The sequence below is a fragment of the Saimiri boliviensis genome, chromosome 2 (assembly GCF_048565385.1).
Source record: "Saimiri boliviensis isolate mSaiBol1 chromosome 2, mSaiBol1.pri, whole genome shotgun sequence".
NCBI lineage: Eukaryota > Metazoa > Chordata > Mammalia > Primates > Cebidae > Saimiri > Saimiri boliviensis.
Genome location: NC_133450.1, coordinates 15279346 through 15299335, shown reverse-complemented (window position 1 = coordinate 15299335; position 19990 = coordinate 15279346). Strand labels below are relative to the sequence as shown.

The 19990-nt window shown below is 35.8% G+C and overlaps 1 protein-coding gene across 19 annotated transcripts in view; it reads right to left on the bottom strand.

Moving 5' to 3' along the window:
* The window catches only part of EML5 (EMAP like 5), a 189317-nt gene that overhangs the window by 77083 nt on the left and 92244 nt on the right, over positions 1-19990 (bottom strand). For 18 of the 19 annotated variants that reach the window (XR_012516114.1, XM_039468793.2, XM_039468792.2 and 15 more), the window contains exons 15-20: positions 16332-16437; positions 14865-14958; positions 13822-13922; positions 7833-8035; positions 6785-6896; positions 4480-4607 (exon numbers count right to left, since the gene is read on the bottom strand). Coding sequence is in view for 18 of the 19 variants with exons in the window: in XM_039468793.2 (XP_039324727.1) it covers positions 4480-4607; positions 6785-6896; positions 7833-8035; positions 13822-13922; positions 14865-14958; positions 16332-16437 (744 nt within the window). In the remaining variant the exon portion in view is untranslated. The remainder of the gene's footprint in view (positions 1-4479; positions 4608-6784; positions 6897-7832; positions 8036-13821; positions 13923-14864; positions 14959-16331; positions 16438-19990) is intronic. The other variant, XM_074392842.1, reaches the window with a different exon arrangement.

The following is a 19990-nucleotide window of genomic DNA, read 5'->3' as shown; positions in this document are numbered from 1 at the left end:
TCAAACACTAATCTTGGGAAGTGTCCCTTTAAAGGAGCCTTAATTTAATTGGTTTAGTCTGTAGCACAATTTATACCTGACAGAGAAAAATGTTAAAAACAATAGAGCAATAAGCTAGCAATTAAAGGAGTTAACAGTTGGGTGTGGTCAGGGAAAGAGACAAAGAGGAGGGAACCCTTCCTGAATTATTTTATAAAGCCATCATTACCCAGATATCAAAGCCAGACAATGATATCACAAGAAAACTAAAGACCAATATCCCTTATAAATATATATTGATGCTAAAATCCTCAATGAAATACTGGCAAACCAAATCTAATACATATAAAAATTATATACCATAACCAAGTAGGATTTATACCAGGAATACAAGATTGGTATAACATCCAAGTCAATTAACGTAATACACTATATCCATAGAATTAAAAATGAAAATCACATGATCAGCTTAATAGAAAAGCATTTGACAAATCCCTCCCTGTCTATGATGAAAACGCTCCAAAAACTTAGAATAAAAGGGTAGTAACTCTTCAACTTAGTAAAGAGCATCTATAAAAAAAAACCTGCAGTTAACATTATGCTCAATGGTGGAAGACTAGATACTTTCACTCTAAGATCAGGAAAAAGACAAGGATGTTCTGTTCTCACCACTTACATTCAACACTGTACTCGAGGTTCTACTCAGGGCAATTGGACAAGAAAAAGAAGTAACAGGCATCCAGATTGGACAGGAAGAAGTAAAACTATGTATATTTACAGATGACATAATCTTGTATACAGAAAATCCTAAATAATCCACTATAAAATGATCAGAACTAATAAATAAGGTCAGCAAGTTCACAGGTTATAAGGTTAATGTACAAAATCTGCATTTTGATACAACAGTAATGAACAATGCAATCAAAATTAAGAAAACAATATTTATAATAGCATCAAAAATAGTTAAAAATAAACTTAAAATAACTACAAGACTTACACACTGAAAACTACACAACACTCAGAAAAAGTTAAAAGATCTATAAATGGGGAGCTATCCCATGTTCATGGACTTAATTATAGAATGGCACTACTCCCCAAACTGATCCATGGAATACTGCTGCTACAAACATCGTACAGTTTTTGTTGTTGTTAAATATATATAAACACTTCTGTAGGGTATATACATTCCTATGCTTATAATTACTATCATCTTATAATATTTTTATTTCACACATGTAGAGTTTCTCAAAGCTTTCTTAACTATTCTTGAATGTTTTCTCTTCTATATGGTTTTTAATCTTTTCAGCATTTGTAAAAACTCTAATTCAGATTGTGATTATATGAAATTTATATAAATTATTTATTTTATTCTTTAGTAAAATCTTAGTTTTCTTAACACAGATTGTGCATATTTTTAGCCATATTTATTCCCAGTTATTGTATTTTTTGTGTGTGTGAGTAGTTTTGTTTTGTTTTGTTTTTTTTATAAAGAAATGAGGTCTCCCTCTGTCACTCAGGCTGCCATGCAGTAGTGCAATCATAGCTCACTGCGCTCTTGGGCTCAAGTGATCCTCTTACCTTAGCCTCCTGAGTAGCTGGAACTGCACATGTGTGTAAGAGCACCCAGCTAATTTTATTTAGAGGTTGCGGTGGGGGGGGGGTTCTCACTATGTTTCCCAGGCTGGTCTTGAACTCCCAGCTTCAAATGATTCTCCCATCTCAGCCTCTTGAGTAGCTGAGATTACAGGCATGAGCAACTGCACCTGGTGCAAATAGCATGCATGCATTCATTCATTCATGCATTCGTTCATTCATTCATGATGGAATCTTGCTCTGTTGCCCAGGCTGGACTACAGTAGCACAATCTTGGCTCACTGCAACCTCCACTTCCCAGGTTCAAGCCATTCTCCTGCCTCAGCCTCCCGAGTAGCTGGGATTACAGGTGCCTGCCACCATGCTCGGCCAATTTTTGTATTTTTAATACAGACGAGGTTTCACCATGTTGGCCAGGCTGGTCTTTAACTCCTTACCTCGTGATCTGCCCACCTCAGCCTCCCAAAGTGTTGGGATTACAGGTATCAGCCACTGTGATTGGCCAGCAAGTAGCTTTTTTTTTTTTTTTTGAGACGGAGTTTCGCTCTTGTTACCCAGGCTGGAGTGCAATGGCGCGATCTCGGCTCACCGCAACCTCCGCCTCCTGGGTTCAGGCAATTCTTCTGCCTCAGCCTCCTGAGTAGCTGGGATTACAGGCACCCGCCACCATGCCCAGGTAATTTTTTGTATTTTTAGTAGAGACAGGGTTTCACCATGTTGACCAGGATGGCCTCGATCTCTTGACCTTGTGATCCGCCCGCCTTGGCTTCCCAAAGTGCTGGGATTACAGGTGTGAGCCACCGCGCCCGGCCGCAAGTAGCATTTTTAATGTCATATTTACTAACTAGTTATTGTTAGTATATAGAAACACTATTGATTTTTACAAACTAATCGCTTTACAGAACTCTTTATTTAGTTCTAATAATTTTTCAGTTTATTCCCTTGATATTCACTGTATATGTTTATAATGCCCAAAAATACCAACACTGTTGTCCATTCCTTTCCAACACATACGTCTTTTATTGTTTTGTTTTACTGGATTGGCTAAAACCTCACACAAAATGTTGGATAACAATGGTGTGATCTGGTATCCTTGTCTTGTTTCCAATGTCAAGAAGATAATAGGACAATTGAAATCTTTAACCCTACAATAATACTAAAAATAATGGGACATTTAACAAATTTTTAACTGGGAGGCCATTAGGCTGGGACAGCTTCAGCACTTTAAGTTCTTACGTAAGCAAACCAAAGCCCAATGTAAAGTGAACTGAAACTACAAACTATGCCAAGCAGAATCTGCCAACTAATCTCTAAGTAAGGTCTTTCCACTCTAACCAATCAAATATATTTTCTTTGTCTTACTTCCGCGCTCAGCCTATAAAATCTCACTGCCCACACTGTTACAGCAGATCTCTCTGAGCCTTTTCCAGTGCTGAGTGTTACCTAATTCATGATTTTTTTTTTTTTTTTTAAAGACAGAGTCTCACTATGTTGCTTAAGCTGGGCTCAAGCAATCTGCCCCTCTCAGCTTCCCAGACTCCTGGTTTCAAGCAATCAGACCACTTCAGCCTCCCAAAGTGCTGGGATTACAGGCGTGATCCACTGTGCCCGCCCTCTTTTAATATGCAGATAAACTGTTAGATTTATTTTGTCTAAAGTTTTTCTCTTAACAGATATTATTTGTGACTTCTAAATGTTTTTTCACAATTCAGAAACTGTGTTTTTTAGTAATTTCATATTTGGGTTCATCTGTAAAAGCATACTTGGGTTAATATTTTCCAAGACATCACAAAAGTATTAACACCATGACCCCATCATCTTTTTACTTCAAAGGCATATTACGTAAGTGAAATTAAAGAGTAAGACACCAGTTAATTTAATATATAACATTTTTGTCATCTGTTTACAAATTTCCCTTGACCCATCAAAATGTTATATTAACATTAAAGCATGTGCAGTGCTCTCATCTATGTGTGCTCATTGGTGTCATAACAGAGTGAAGTGAGGATCGCAGAAGAAGTAAGTCTGTGTTAAGAATGAAAATCCTTTTCAGGGTAAAAAGGCAAGCCAAGGTTTGGTGTTACTATATAGAGTTGCACAAGGACAATTTTTCATCAGGATATATCCTCTTTCATTTACGGTTTTATGGTATTACTTCCCTCTGTTTTCCAGAAGAACATAATACATAGAAGAAATATAAAAATTGAATCCACCATTCTTGATGAAAGTGTTAAGGATCATATAACCAGCAGCTAATCCTTCTATATAATTTTACTTCTCTATCACATAATTTTTATATTTCTGGATTATATCTTTTCACTGATATTTAATTTTCAGTAATAACATTTTAGCATACATGCATATATTCATTTTTATTGTTTCTTAGAAACTTAATAATGACCTAATGAAGAGTTTCAGAGAAAAATAACTGCCTTAGGTATAAATACCTTAAATAAATAAAATAAATAATTTTATTTATTTTAATAAAGTTTATTTTATTTATTAAAATAAAAATTTTTATTTATTTAAAATAATTTTATTCATTTTAATAAAATAAAATTATTTATTTTATTTAAGATATTTCTTTTATAACTTATATAAATAAAATTAAAACCAGACTGGGTTAAATTAATTACAACTGGTTTTTCTTTTCATTGGTCCCTTACTTTGTGATAGTAAATTACTTAAAATATTGGCAATCATTCCATATAAAAATATGTATATTTACTGCTACCCAGTCATTTAGCTATTATCAAATTAAAACTTTTTCTGTATACATTAACATTAACAAATATTTCCCTAACTAATTTAACATTAATTTTCATCACTGTCAATTTTTGGCTCCTATACATTGAAATAATCAATTATACGTAAAGAAAAACAAAGCATATTACCATTTAAAATTACCTGAACTAGAAGTGTTATTGGGCCACTTTTATCCACTTCTAGTATTTCACCATTCTTTGTGCCAACTAAAATATGACCATGTCCTAATGATATGGCACGTATCGATGGATTATCTTCCAAGAGAAGACCTGAAAGGTTAAAAGAAGATGTTCTTCTAGACATGCAGTTACTATAATACAAAGGTATATATATTGCCAGTTAAGCTATTTTGACAGTGAAAATCACATTACAAGGTTTTCTCCTGTAGTTTAAGTATTCTAATAAATGTACATTACCCCCATTCAATTTACTAATCTCAAAATAAGTACTACCTATGTACTATAATTTTATGATTCTATTCTCAGATTCCATCCTACCATTCAGACAACTATTTACTTACCTCTTTTTATATTAACCTTTCCTTATCCATCACCTGCCCATCTTATGAGTATTTATAATATTCTCATTAGTAATTTTATTCAATTCAATTTAAGATACACAGTGGGCCCTCAGTATTCTTGGGGGATTGATTCCAGGACTGCCACAGATACCAAAATCTATGGATGCTCAAGTCCCTTATATAAATAGGTGTAGTATCTGCATATAACCCACATACATCATTCCATATGCTTTTTTTTCCTATTTGTTTTTTTAATAGCATGGGGTTTCACCATTTTGCACAGACTGATCTCATACTCAGGTGATCCATCTGCCTGGGCCTCCCACAGTGCTGGGATTACAGATGTGAGCCACCACACCCGGACCCCAAATGCTTTAAATCACCTTTACTTATATTTAGTACAATGTAAATAGCTGTTATACCGTATTTTTATTTGTATTTTCATTGTTCATTGTTAGTTTTTATCGAATATTTTCTATTTGCAGTTGGCTGAATCTGAGGATATGGAATCCACAGACACAGAGGGCCAACTCTATTTATTTATGCCTACTTGTCCTAGGAAAGCTTCAGCAATTAGTAAAGATGATAGACCCAACTCCTGCCCTTACAGACCATACAATGAGGAAACAGACCCTACGTTAGGGGCATATTGAAATAGGAGCACATAGCAGTGGAATCTAAATTTTTTGAGAGGAGGTAAGGGATATCATCCTAGAAAAAAATTATGTTTGATATTTGAAAAATAAGTATGTGGTCAAGTAAATGGAGGGGGCAGGAGGGAAGAGGAAGGGCAAGTTTTAGGAAAAAGTAAAAATATGAAGAAAGGTCTGGAGATCAGAGAGAGTGTGGTGCCATGCCTTAAAAGAAGAAATGTGCTCAAAGAAAATGCACCCTCTGGGCCCACAACCTGGTGGACGGTCAGGGGACAGGGAGTTGTGCCTGATGCTGTCCTTGTACCCTTCTTCCTCTTAAAAAAAAAAAAAAAGGGAGGCCAAGCACAGTGGCTCATGCCTGTGATTCCAGTGCTTCGGGAGACCAAGTTTAGAGATCTCTTGAGTTTGAGACCAGCCTGGGCAACACAGAGAGACCCTGGGTGTACAAGAATTTGAATATTTGCTGAGTATGGTGGAAGGTGCCTTTAGTCCCAGCTACTCAGGAGGCTGAGGCAGGAGGACCACTTGAGTCTAGGGCAAGTGTCCTCAAACTTTTTATACAGGGGGCCAGTTCACTGCCCCTCAGACTGTTGGAGGGCCGCCATATACTGTGCTCCTCTCACTGACCACCAATGAAAGAGGTGCCCCTTCCTGAAGTGTGGCAGGGGGCCGGATAAATGGCCTCAGGGAGCCGCATGCGGCCCGCGGGCCGTAGTTTGGGGACGCCTGGTCTAGGGGTTCAAGCTTTCAGTGAGCTATGATTACATCTCTGCACTCCAGCCTGGTCCCTGTCTCTTACATAAATAAATAAACAAACAAACAAATGGCAAAGGGAAATATTGTTATCACTGCATGGCAAGACCCTGTCTCTGAAATAAAGAAATGGCGAAGGGGAAAACGGCATGTGAGGCTAGAGAGGCAGGGTCAACAAAATGCCAAGGTGAAACAAAATGTCAAAGTTGCACACAAGTTCCTCACTGGTGATAAATGTGATATTCACATTCAAATTTTCTTTGGAAAATTCATGTTAAAAATTAGGATTCATAATCTTGTACTTCACTAATATTTTACCATATGTATCCTAGAAAACAGATTTTTGAAAAGACAGCAATGATTCTGGTATCCAGTTAAATAATTTCTTCCACTTAATGCTAATGCCCAACAAGAAGGAAAAATATATGCCATGTGTTCCACCTCAGTGATCAAGCGTATTAATGAGTAATTAATCTTTTTCCTACAAAAAAAAAAAAAACCCCACTAAGTCTCAAATCACCTTTAGATCCTGGGGCCAATGCAGCTCTTTTTATAGCATAGGTCTTGAGACATCTTTCAAAAGAGTCATCCCAAAGAGCTACTATACCATCTTTTCCTCCAGTTACAAACCCCTATGAAAATAAAAAGGTTCAAGTTAATAAAGATCTAAATATTTTTCTAAATAGTAACCTTCTTCCTTATATTGAAAAATTCTAGAGGAAAGAACATAGCCAAAAGTTACAGCTTGTAAAAAATAGGAATTAGCATATACATTGTTTTTTAAATGTCTACATGGAATCTGAAATAATATTTACAGTGATATTAAACATTTTACTTTTAGGATAGGGCTTTAGAAACATAGTTTTTAAAACCTGTAACTATAAGTTAGATTACCACTCTCAGAAAGTTACATGTATTCTCCTGGAGTCTACACAATAACCTCATCCTTAAAAAGAGAAAACAATAATGGTAACTACCTGATAGAATATGGTGATTCTATATAAACAGCTGATTTTTGACACATAGTACAAGCTTAAGAACATGAAGTTAAACTTTAAAGAAAAACAAAACAAACACAAAACAGCAGACCTGGCTGGCATGGTGGCTCATGCCTGTAATCCAACTCTTTGAAGGCTGATGTGGGAGTATAGCTTAAGCCCAAGAGTTGGAGACTATCCCGGGCAGCATAATCTCTACCAAACTTTTTTTTTAAAAAAATTAGATGGGTATGGGTGGCACTTGCCTGTAGTCACAGCTACTCAAGAGGCTAAGGCAGGAGGATTTCTTGAGCCCAGGAGTAGGAAGCTGCAGTGAGTTATGATCACACCACTGCGCTCCAGCTTGGGCAACAGAGTGAAACACTGTCTCAAAACAAAACACTGTAGACCTATTTCAATCTGTGTTCTGAAGTTTGAAAAGAGAAACAAAGAAAGGTCAAGATGACCCTAGCCCACAAACTGCTGTTGGATAGTCCAGCCAAGTAGAAAGGCAGTGTTCCTTTACTTCTGAAAATGCTCTACACTCCAGGACAAATTAAGTTTAACTTAACATCTCTTTAGGTTACTTACTTTTTCCAATGCATGCATACTGAACACTGGTCCATCATGTGCTTTCACTGTTTTTACAAGAAAGATGTCTCTCCAGATACACACATCTCCTGTGGATGTTCCAGAAAAAGCCATCTCTTCAGTCCATCCATACACTGCACACATCATTGTGTCATTTTTCCCCAGTGTGCCTACGTAGCCTTTTCTTCCAATCAATCCTCCCCCTAGTTCACAAAAAAATATTATAAAAGTACCACTTTCAAAATGTATAAAGAAGCAAAATTTCTTTTCTCCTGTTGTTGTTGTTTGAATAGAAAGGTATGTAACAGCAAAGAGAATTGAAAAATACCAGTGTCTCAAACAGTGATGTGGGTAACACCTTGCATAGCTGCATTTAGGCCATAACTTTTTAGATAAACAAAGAGCTGGACTAAGTCCATTTTAATCGGTCCCTAGCACTTTTGATGATGTTTTAAAATTTTTTTATTATGACATACTTAAGAATACAAAAAGGCATTAAAAAACTCCAATACAATGAATGTCTATATATCCACCACTCACCTACAAAAACATACCAAAATAACTGAAATGTCATGCCAATCTCATCTGCCTTCTTCACCCTCTCTATTGTGACTGTGATACTGCTTAGTCTCATGCATTCCTTTATATATATATAAAAAACATATTTGTGAATTTTTAAGCAATGTCATATTTTTTCATGTTTTAAATTTTTCCATAAATATCACCCTCTATGTATTCTTTTGCAACTTTGTTTATTCAAGAATGACTTGTTATAGAGATTTTTACATGTTAGAAAACTCACTTTCATAATCATATAGCATTCCATTATATAAATATACCATGGTTTATCCATTTTCCTATTAATTGGCATTTAAGTTACTTCCAAGTTTTTGCTATGAAAAGCAATTCTGCCTTAAACATTCTTGTAAAGGCTTCTTCTATACAAGTGCAAGAGTTTCTCTTTTTTCTTTTTTTCCCAGCATGCTAGCATCAAAAGAGTTTCTCTAGGAATACCTAGAAGAGGTATAGCATATAGATCAGAGAAGGCTCAACTCTTGCCAAACTGTTTCAAAGTTTATATACAGTCTTACTAACAGTGAAAATAATTTCTTGTTTCTCACCTTCAGAAACAGTCTGTGTTGTCAGACTGGGAAATAAGAAACATCAACTGAATTTCATTTTGGTTTAAATTTGAATTTCTGTTAATATTATGCTTGATCATATTTTCATATTTTTATTGGCCATCATCACCTATTGATATCTTTTGCCCATTTTTTTCTAGTTGAACTCACTAATTCTTCCTTCCTTCATGTGTTTAATAAGCATATTAGCTGGGCATGGTGGTGTGCACCTGTGATCCCAGCTACTTGAGAGGCTGAGGCAGGAGGATAACTTGAGCCTGAGAGGCAGAGGTGGCAGTGAGCCATAATTGTGCCGCTACACTCCAGCCTGGGTGGCAGAGCAGAACCCTGTCTCAAAAAAAAAAAAAAAAGAAAGAAAGAAAAAAGAAATATATGTGCCAGGCACTATTCAAGGTACCAGGGACAGAGTTATGAACAGAAGAGGCAAGACAACAAAATTCCCTGAAGCTTCATGGTGAGAGACAGTCAATAAATGTAACAAGTAAAATGTACAGTGTGTTAAATGATGATGGGTGCTTTGGAGAAAATATAAGCATAAAAATGAGACAGTAAGTGGGAGGAGTCCATTGAGGCAGTTAAGGTATGCCTCATCAAAAAGGTGTATCTAAATGAAGACTTGAAGGAGCTAGCAAGAGCAAGTCATGCTAGAAGAGTGTTCCAGGCAGAGGGAACAGCAAGTGCAAAGGCCCCAGTACAACAAAATGACTGAAATTGCTAAGTAACAACCAGGAGACCAGTATGGAGTGGTAAAGAAGGGGAGACAGTAATGGAAATGGAGTTGGAGAGGTCAATGGCAATATTGCAGGCCACTGTCAGGATTTAACTTTCTCTTTACATGAGATCCAAAACATTTGAGTAGTGGACAAGATCTGGTAACCGATTTATTAAGAGGTTCATTCTGACTTCTGGATTGAGAACAGATACAAGGGAGGTCAACGATGGAAGGAGTCAGAAGCCTATTTCAATCATCTGGGCAAATGGTAAAGGTAGCACAGACCAAAGTGATATCATAGAAGATGACGAAAAGTGGTCAGATTCAGAAGGCTGTCTTTTCTCAACACAGAAGGCAGAGTCATTAGTGGCCTTATAATAGCAGGTGGGTGGAGTGGTGGAGTGAAAAAAAAAACTAGGTTAGACTTTTCTAAAGAGAAAGAGAGAACATCAATTGCAAATTGAAAGTAGCAACAACTGTTTAGAAGTGGTTTAGCATCAAAGTGAGATGACAAATTGATCAGCAACTAGAGAATAGAGTTGAAAGAGGGTTTTATATCACTTATTTAAGATGGAGAAATCACACTTGTATGCTGAAGAGAAAGTCAGCAGAGAGAAAAATCAATGAAACAGTAGAGAAAGGGTAGAAGAGTTAGAGTGGCATCCTTGAGTGGATGAGGGAAAAAAATCTAGTGCACAAGTGGAAGAACTGGCCTTCACTAGAGGGCAAACTATCCTCTAGAGCAGGGTGGGCAAACTACGGGCTGAACAAATCCCGCTGCTACCTGTTTTTGTACGATGTTCACTAGAGCAGGTTAGCACTCTGAGCTGCAGAGACCAAGTCTGTTTACTTCTCTGCACCCAGGGTCTACCTCACTGGTTTGTGGCTGTAACTAGCAACTGCCCAGGGTCTGAGCTGGTCTCCAGCTACAAGCTGGAGACTCTACTAATGGCAACTGCTGGGTATCTGGCAGTGGAATCTCAGTCTAATAGCTGCCCCATTTCTGGTCAGCTGCCCAAATTTAGAAGGTTTGGCTTTCCAGAAACAGGAGGAGACACTAGGTTCTACGTGTCAGTGGGGCAGAGAGAAGCTCACTACAGGTTCACTCCCTACCACAACCTGCCAGGCCCATTCCCTGGCAGACAGAATGTCTAATGGCAACTGGGTGCAAACAGGTACGGTAAGCAGGGAAGGACAATTTTCTCTCTTGTTCTATAATTACCTACATAATACTTTTGATTTTGTCCTTTGGCTTACAAAGCCTAAAATATTTACCATCTGGTCATTTACAGAAAAAGTCTGCCACCCTTGGTTTAGATTGTTGATAACTGGGTTTTCTTGATACACACACCGTAACATGTTCATTCTACGCAAGGTCGTGTAATCAGGTCATGTCATAATTGCAACAGAAACTTTCGGTGGCACCCCATCCCTTTGTCCCTAGCATGAATAGAGTTCAAATTCCTTAGGGGAGAGACTAAGAATTCATAACCTGAAATTCTCAAAGCCTAGATCTGGAATGGGAGGCAAGAAGCCCCGTGTCAACCTCAAGCCGAAGTCATCGCCTTCAACCTAGTTTACCTAACTATGCATTTAAAGGGTTACACAATACTTAGTCAGGTTAAGAAAGTAGATACTTACTTCCTAATTGGGTAAATGAACTCTGTGTATCAGACCCCAAAAGTGAGAAAGGTTGAAATGCTCACCAAAGCCTTAACATTCATCCTTTCATGCTTCACTTTCAGGTCTAATTATATGTCTAATCAAACTTAAGAAAAAAAGTCATTCATTTGGAAATGTTTTAATTGCAAGACTATTTACTTTCTTGAAATCTTATTTCAAACAAATGCCTATTTTTTTCCCAAGACAGAAATACTAAGTACAATCGGCCTTCCATGTTCTCAGGTTTTGCATCTGTGCATTTAATCAAATGTGGATTGAAAATACTCCTTTTAAAAAGGATGGGCAGGGCACGGTGGCTCACGTATATAATCCCAGCACTTTGAGAGGCCAAGATGGGTGGATCACCTGAGGTCAGGAGTTCAAGACCAGCCTCACCAACATGGTGAAACCCCGTCTCTACTAAAAATGCAAAAATCAGCTGTGTGTGGTGGTAGGCGCCTGTAATCCTAGTTACTCGGGAGGTTGAGGCAGGAGAATTGCTTGAAATCAGGAGGCAGAGGTTGCAGTGAGCCGAGATTGCACCACTGCACTTCAGCCTGGGCAACAGAGCAAGACTACATCCCAAAAAAAGAAAAAAAGGATGGTTGCATCTGAATATGTACTGACTTTTTATTCTTGTCATTATTCTCTAAACAACAGTATAACAAACTATTTACATAGCTCTTACATTATGTTAGGTATTATCAGTATCTAGAAATGACTGAAAATATACAGGAGGATGTGCATAAATTACATGCAAATACTATACCATTTTATACAAGGGACTTCAGCATCATGGATTTGGGTATCCTCAGGGAATCCTGGAACCAATCCCTGATACTTTCTGATGACCTTAGGTACAACTACATTATTTGCTGGGAATTTGCAATTACAAGTGACTAAGGTACCCAAATGAAAAGTTTAAGCATGTGGAAACAAAATAACAAATTTAAAACCACTTATTTTTACTTTGCAAACACATGTGCTGTTATCTGATGAGTTTGTGATGAAGCACTAAATCCAAGACTGAAAATTAATTCATGTCCCATGTAATTTACAATTTGAAAGTTACTTGAACTTAGGAAATGTCTTCACTAAGTTTATTTTTTTCTAATAATGTTTCACTTCTTCCTATATTCACCTATTTTCTCTGAACAGTTTCAATTTATTAAGATTTTGATATCACATTGCTGGAATTTATAAGTATACTATTCTGCTTAGAAAACAGATATATTTTTATTTTATAGTTACAAATGACTAGAGTAATATAACATTCCACTTTTATATTATTTTATCGCATCTGAATTTTTTTTTAATTCATTTTTTAAAAGACTATAGAACATGTCTTTAACAGAAGGAAGGAGTCTGGACATAATTTGATTAATTTCATATGCTGAATCCTTTGGTAAGTATGAATACTACTGTATTAGTGTGTTCTCACACTGCTCATAAAGACATACCCAAGACTGGGTAACTTATAAGGAAAGAGGTTTAATTGACTCACAGTTCTGCATGCCTGGGGAGGCCTCACAATCATGACTGAAGGTGAATGAGGAGCAAAGTCACATCTTACATTGTAGTATGCAAAATTGCTTATGCAGGGGAACTCCCGTTTATAAAACCATCAGATATTGTGAGACTTATTCACTACTGTGAAAACAATATGGGGGAACTGCCTCCATGATTCAATTATCTCTACCCGGCCCTTGACACCCAGGGATTATTACAATTCAAGGTGAGATTTGGGTGGGGACACAGCCAAACTGTCAACTACATAAATGCGCCAAAAAATGGCAATAAATCCTGTATTTGTTTAAAATGCATCAATAGAAAAGTAAATTACTTAAAAAAATAAACTTAGTTTAGATAATTTTAGATTTCCAGAAAAGATACAAAGGTATTACAGAGTGTTCTTTTATACACCTCAGTTTCTACTAATGTTAACATTTCTTTTTCTTGAGACAAGGTCTTACTCTGTTGCCCAGGCTGGAGTGCAGTGGAAGATCATGGCTCACTGCAGCCCGAACCTCCCAGGCTCAAGTAATCCTCCGACCTCATCCTCCCAAGTAGCTGGGACCACAAGTACACACCACCATGCCCAGCTAATTTTTTATATTTTTGTAGAGACAGGGCCTCACTATGTTGCCCAGGCTGCTTTTGAACACCTAGGCTCAAGTGATCCTCCCACTATGGCCTCCCAAAGTGCTGGGATTATAGGCATGAATCACTGTGCCCAGTCAATGTTAACATTTTATATTACCATAGATCATTTGTTCAAACTAAGAAATCAACATATTTAACACATTATTATTAAATGAACTCAATACTTCATTCAGGTTTCATTAATTTTTCTCCTAATGTTCCTGTTCTGTTCCAGGATGCAGTCTAGGGTACAGACTGCAGTTAGCTAAATTACTTTCAAAAGCAATAATTTCTTAAAACTCAAAGGAGTAAAAAAGCAGCACTTTCTTACCTGCTTTACGCCAAAATTTCATGTGTTTAATTCCAGCTGTAATTAGTTTATCAGGCACATAGGGGTTCATCTTTACAACAAAAATCTTATCTTTACTTCCTCTGAAATAAATATCAAAATATTTTAGCTCTCAAGATTCATCTTTCCTGTACTAATCTCTTGCCTAATCTATAACCTATCTTGATTACTCTATTTACTGAATATTTCTCTCCCCCCTCAGATTTGGGCTGTGTAATCATGCATTTGTATATCTGTTCTTTTATCATTTTAATAAGGTAACTCTGCTCAAGAGAATCTCAAAAGACAGCAACCATCCAAACTAAACTTCTTTCAGACAGCACCTATAATACCTACTATAGTACTGTGCATAGGGAATGCTATTTGTGGCAAGAATGAGTTGAAGACAATTTTAGAACAATACTTTGTTATACCTTAAGATAGTCTTTCCAACTACAAAGTTCCTCTTAAACTATTATTAATTTGGGCATTATCTATACACTCCATAAAAAGCATTTATCTATACTTTTAAAGCGCTTTAACATCACTTTAATAAATACAAGGTTAAAATCTGATATTGTTCATTGACTTTTTCCTCCTTTAAAGCATTATTATTATAAAAATAATGCATGCTCAGTAGAAAACTTAGAAAATGAAGAAAAATATAAGAAAAAACCATATAACTTCTTTGTGACATATATGCATATGTATCTTTTTTCACTTAAATACCTAATGTGACCATTTGATCATGCTCTCTAATGGCTATATAATAGCCTATCATACAGTAGAACACATTCTACCTGTACATGGAGGTTTTAGATAGCTATATCCAATGCTATAGTATAGTTCTATTTAAAAGTGGATCCACAAGGGATATATCTACAAAGAAATTCTGAAATCATTTACTATGATTATGTTATTTATTCAATGGTAATAAACATGGAAGCAGTAAAAAGTTACGTATTTGCTTGATTTCAAAATTATAAGTTTTTTAAGTCCAAAGTAATTCTAGTGTTTTCCCAATGTGATTTCAAGTTTTGTCCTACCTTGCTATTGAAAGTTTTTCTCCTTTCTTCCAGTCCCACAGCACAATAGTATGGCTATCATCTATGCCAACTGACACTAAACGTTTCCCATCCGCTGTGGAAAATTGAGAGAGATAAACTATTAACAGTCAGATGATGGAAAACATTCAGTATATACTCTAAACCCATGTCCTTTATTTAAAATTTGATAAAATTATGTTAAATGTTAGAAATGCTTACAACTATAAAAAGAACCAGCATTGATAAGGGATGGGAATAAAAGTTTCTCAAATCCTCTAAAATATCTACTGTCATCACACCTGACCTCCTTTTTCTTATCTATCCATCAGGTTGGGATATAGGGAGGGAGACAAGAAAAAAGGAAAAAAGAGATTAAAAAAATAGAAGGAAAAGGAAAATTAACAAAGGGATTAAGAAAACATTTAATTAAATTCATCATAAGAAATCTACTGTAATATAAATAAGAACTTAGAGTGATTATAAAAAATTAACCAAATGAAAAACATGTAAGTTACAACAACATACTGCCACTGATATGACTACTTTTAGTGAAGGTCATTATCAAGTAATACGTAATTAATATATTAAACAAATCATTGAGACAAATGATCATTGAATATCCTTATGGGTGGGCATGCTTATAGGCTGTAAAAGCTCAGACCACAAGAAAGTATTTTCCACTTTACCACACTTTACTAGGCTAAATTATTTCCTCATTGTGACAGTGGTATTTTTCTTGGTGACTCACTTGGTTTGCAATTCATTTTCTAGTTTCTTAACTGTTACCAAATCCTTGAATATGTATACATATTTGCCTCTGAACTCTGCTATGCATAGTTTATCACTTCAGTCAGAGCAGCAAAAGCACTAATTCACTGTTTCTTAATATAGAAATCTCTATTAATAGTATTTCCTCCCTCTTCCCAATTCACACCCTAGCTTTCACTATAATATCTACCTGTAGTTGTCAAACTTTTAAATAAACAGAAAACCGCTAACATAATCTGAAATTACTTTTACAAGACAGCTTAAAATTGTCACTTTATAAATATTTCTAAAATAAGTATTTCAGTTCTCAAACTCTTTATTTGCTAGCCTTTTACCCTAAACATTTTCAAAGTTTACTCTGGCTATAAAACAGTAAGTGAGATCAGCGCTTGCCCAACATGGGAAATACAAACTACTTGTAGAAATGAGATGAATTTAGGTTGTTATGTAGACAAACATTTTTATGTTTACAGAAATGTGCTGATTTTAATAGGTATTAAAACTATACCCATTAAGTTATAAACTAGCTAGCAAACCCAAACTTTCATAGTGTTTGATTAGGACAACAGTATATACATTTGATAAAAACTGTGACTGTCACAGCTAAATGACAAGCTTAGGTAACATTGGCTTAAATTAAAATGTTATGTATTGCCTCTGCATTTTGTTCATTCTTACTGAGACAGAAAATAGCCTTACCTGAGAAATCAACAGCACTAACACCAAATTGGTGGTGGCCCTTTAATATAGACAATGGTTTAATGGTCTCTGTATCCCATATATGAATTGAGGGATCTCTACCAACCTAAAATAGAAAGAATTATAAAAGTCATTATATACAATTATTTATTTCTATATCTATTAAAAGGAAATAAAATGAGATTTTTACAGCTTATTTACTACAGAAATTTATTAAATAAAAATATAAAGCAGACTATATGTTTGACTGATTTTTTTTTCTTATACTTGTTCAAAAGCTAATGAGGCTAGGCTCAGTATTTCTAGGAATGATGTAACTAGGACTATGTGACTTTTATCCTACATTTCATCAATAAAAATAATAAATGCTTACTGAATATCTATTGTTTCTATACTAGATACAATGAGTGATAAGACATTCAGGTAGCTTTTGCAAACTCATTGGGAAAACAGAACATTACCAATTAAACACAAACACCTGGTAATAGATGCTTAATGAATATGAAAAGGTTGTGGAGAAACAATTTATGGAAGAGAAAGTGCTGGAGGTGGGCCTTCAGAAAGTACAGGACTTGAATATAAAGAAAGCAAGCACATTGTAGATAAGATAATGGTGTAAACAAATATTCAGAGGGGGTTAAAGTACCAAGCATGTCAACAAGACCTGAAAAGGCAATTTTACTGCAGCACTCTCACTTGTATTTTTAAATTTGGTTTATGATGTTCACTAATCAATTCTTAATTATTCCTCTAGACTCAAGTAACTTATTACTTTCTTTAACCATAAGCATAAAGAGATATATCTTTGTATATAGAGACAATTTCTGAAATAAACAAAGCTATCAATTATAGTTAATTTTGAGATGGATTTTATAAAAAGATATAACAACACTGCAATTAGCCAATAGTTCACTAAGTTATTCAACCAAACATTAGCAGTAACTTAAATTTTTTTTAAACATTTTTTGTGGGTACATGGTAGTACCAGTAACTTTTTTCTTTTTATATAAAAACTTCTACAGAATTTGATGCTTTTTATGAATTTACTGTGCTCCTCTCTTTCGGTTCTCTGGTTTCTTTGATCCTCCACACCACTTTTTTTTTTTTGGAGACAGGGTTTCACTCCTGTTGCCCTGCTGGAGTGAAATGGCATGATGTCGGCTCACTGCAACCTCTGCCTCCCAGGCTAACGTGATCTTCCTGTCTCAACATCCCAAGTAGCTGGGACTACAGGCATGAGTCACCATGCCCAGCTAATTTTTTGTAGAGATGGGTCTTCACCTTGTGCCCAGGATGGTTTTGAACTCCTGAGCTCAAGTGATCTACCTGCTTCAGTCTTCAAAAGTGCTAGGATTACAGGCATGAGCCACCATGCCCAGCTTCCTTGACTCCTACTACTGAGTTTCCTTCTCAATTCCTTCACCTGTTGCTTAAATACAAACCTCTCCCAAGGTTGTCTTTAATTCTTCAGTCTTCTCATTCTTCACTTTTGCCCTGAGGTATCTCACTTCTATAGTTTCAGTGGTTAAATCAATAAAAAACTCCCAAGTCCTACCCTTTTCCTCTGAATCCAAGACTTAGATTTTCAATTGTCTGCTGGACATCTCACCTGGAAATCATGAAGATGACTAACATTCACTGAGAACTGATTTATGTGCCAGAAACTGTTCTAAGAACTTTACAAAGATTGACTCAGGTACCAATCACAACAACTCTACAAGATAGGAACAGATAATAACCTTATTTTAAGGATACAGAAATGAAGGCAAAAAGAGGTTAGGTAATTTGCCAGTAACTAGTAACTGGAAGAGCTTGGATTTCAATATCATATTCAAAGAGGCATAGACAGTATTTAGTATAATACTGAGAATTATTAGAGTACACTTAGGGCATCTCACTGAGGGATGAAGGGGAGAAGGGAGAGGTTGGGAGAGTTCTCAGATAGGCTTAGCCTAAGTCTTAAAAGGAGCAGAAATTAGATAAAGTTGGAAGGTTGAATAGAAGTGGAAGGAAAGAGTTTTCTAAGAGGAGAGAACTAAGTAAAAGACGTGAAACAGCATTACATGTGTTGGACAAATTCTATATATTTCAGAAGGCAAGAACTCTCCAACCTCCCCATTTTCTCTCTTACCATTTGCCTCTATTCAAAGAGAGAAAATGGGGAGGTTGGAGAGTCAAACTTGGTTAAATGAAATTCAAGGCATTTAACCCAAGTCTGATTCTCAATCTTCCCTTTTTATCTCTTACCATTTAGAGCTTGTGGCTATTAAGACAGCTTCTTAGCCTACAAGCTATTAATACTAATAAACATTGCAGAATTTTAAGTCTTTTAGAAGATTACTAGTGAATGGAGAAAATGGATAGAGGAAAATACTCAAGCAGGAGATCAATTGGCTATAGTAATGTTTCAGAAATTGTGAAGCATTGATTGTCAGTAGAGATATGGAAAAATTAAAGAAATAAGAATATCGAAGATAAAGAATATATATATATATATGTATGTATGTATTCAGGTATATATTCAGGTGAAAGAATGGGTGCAACTTGAGAACTGACTAGCTTTAGGGGATGAAGAACAAGATTAACTTCCAGGCTTAGGCAACCAAGTTAATATACTGCTATGTTCTAAGAAGGAAACAGAAAAGGATGAACAGGTTTTGATGGGAAGATTAATCCTATTTATCTCCATTTTAGATATGTTGAATCTGAGCTGCCACATCTAAATTAGTGCGTTTCTAGTGAATTTTATACACATACACACACACACACACACACACACACACACACACACACACATATACACACAGAATAATCTGTCCAATTTTTGTACTAGATAGTGCTCCTGATAGTGGCAGCCAATCTGAGTTATCTTCAGGTTTCCCCCACAACATTTAATGCTTTTGAATAGGAAGTACTCAACAAGTATTTACTGAATTAAAATTTCCAAATTATAGTACAATTTAAGTCAACATTACTTGAGTTTCCAGGTTAGTTTCTTTCACATTCTTTCACATTTCCACTTAAGGTCACAGTTCCTGACAAGGGGTTATTCTTTGTATTTAATTCTCCAAAAGACAAAAATCTCAAGATTTTTCAACTAAATTTTAAAAAATCGTTTTATTTGGAAAAAGTGCTTCTTATAAAAGGGCAGTTGCAAAATACAGAGACCTCTGCAACAATTACTTGTTTTTTCTTAAAGTGAATGAATAGGTGGGATTCAAGGAATCAAAGCAGTAGCTAGACAAGGGGCATCCTGAGTTATTTTCAGGAAACAGAGCAACAAAACACAAAGGTAAATTTTCCAATCAAGGAATTCTTCCAACAACTTAACTTTAGCTAGTCTCAGGGATTCCCAAGCCCTTCCCTTCAGTAGAAAAGTATGACTTATTACTGGAAACCCATTACTCCACTACAATAAACACCTCAGAACAGAATTTTGAATCACATCTGTCTATCTGAAAGCTCAGGGGTGAAATGAAGCAAATACCCACAAAAACAAACACAAAAACTTCACAATAAAATGCTCCAAATGAGGACAAAGGTTTCTCAGAAAGTGCCTATACTGGAAAGGCTAGATCGTAAAACATTAAATACAACTGTGTATCTAAGACGCAGTTTGTGTTAATATATGGGATAACAAGGTAGTTTTAACCTCTATG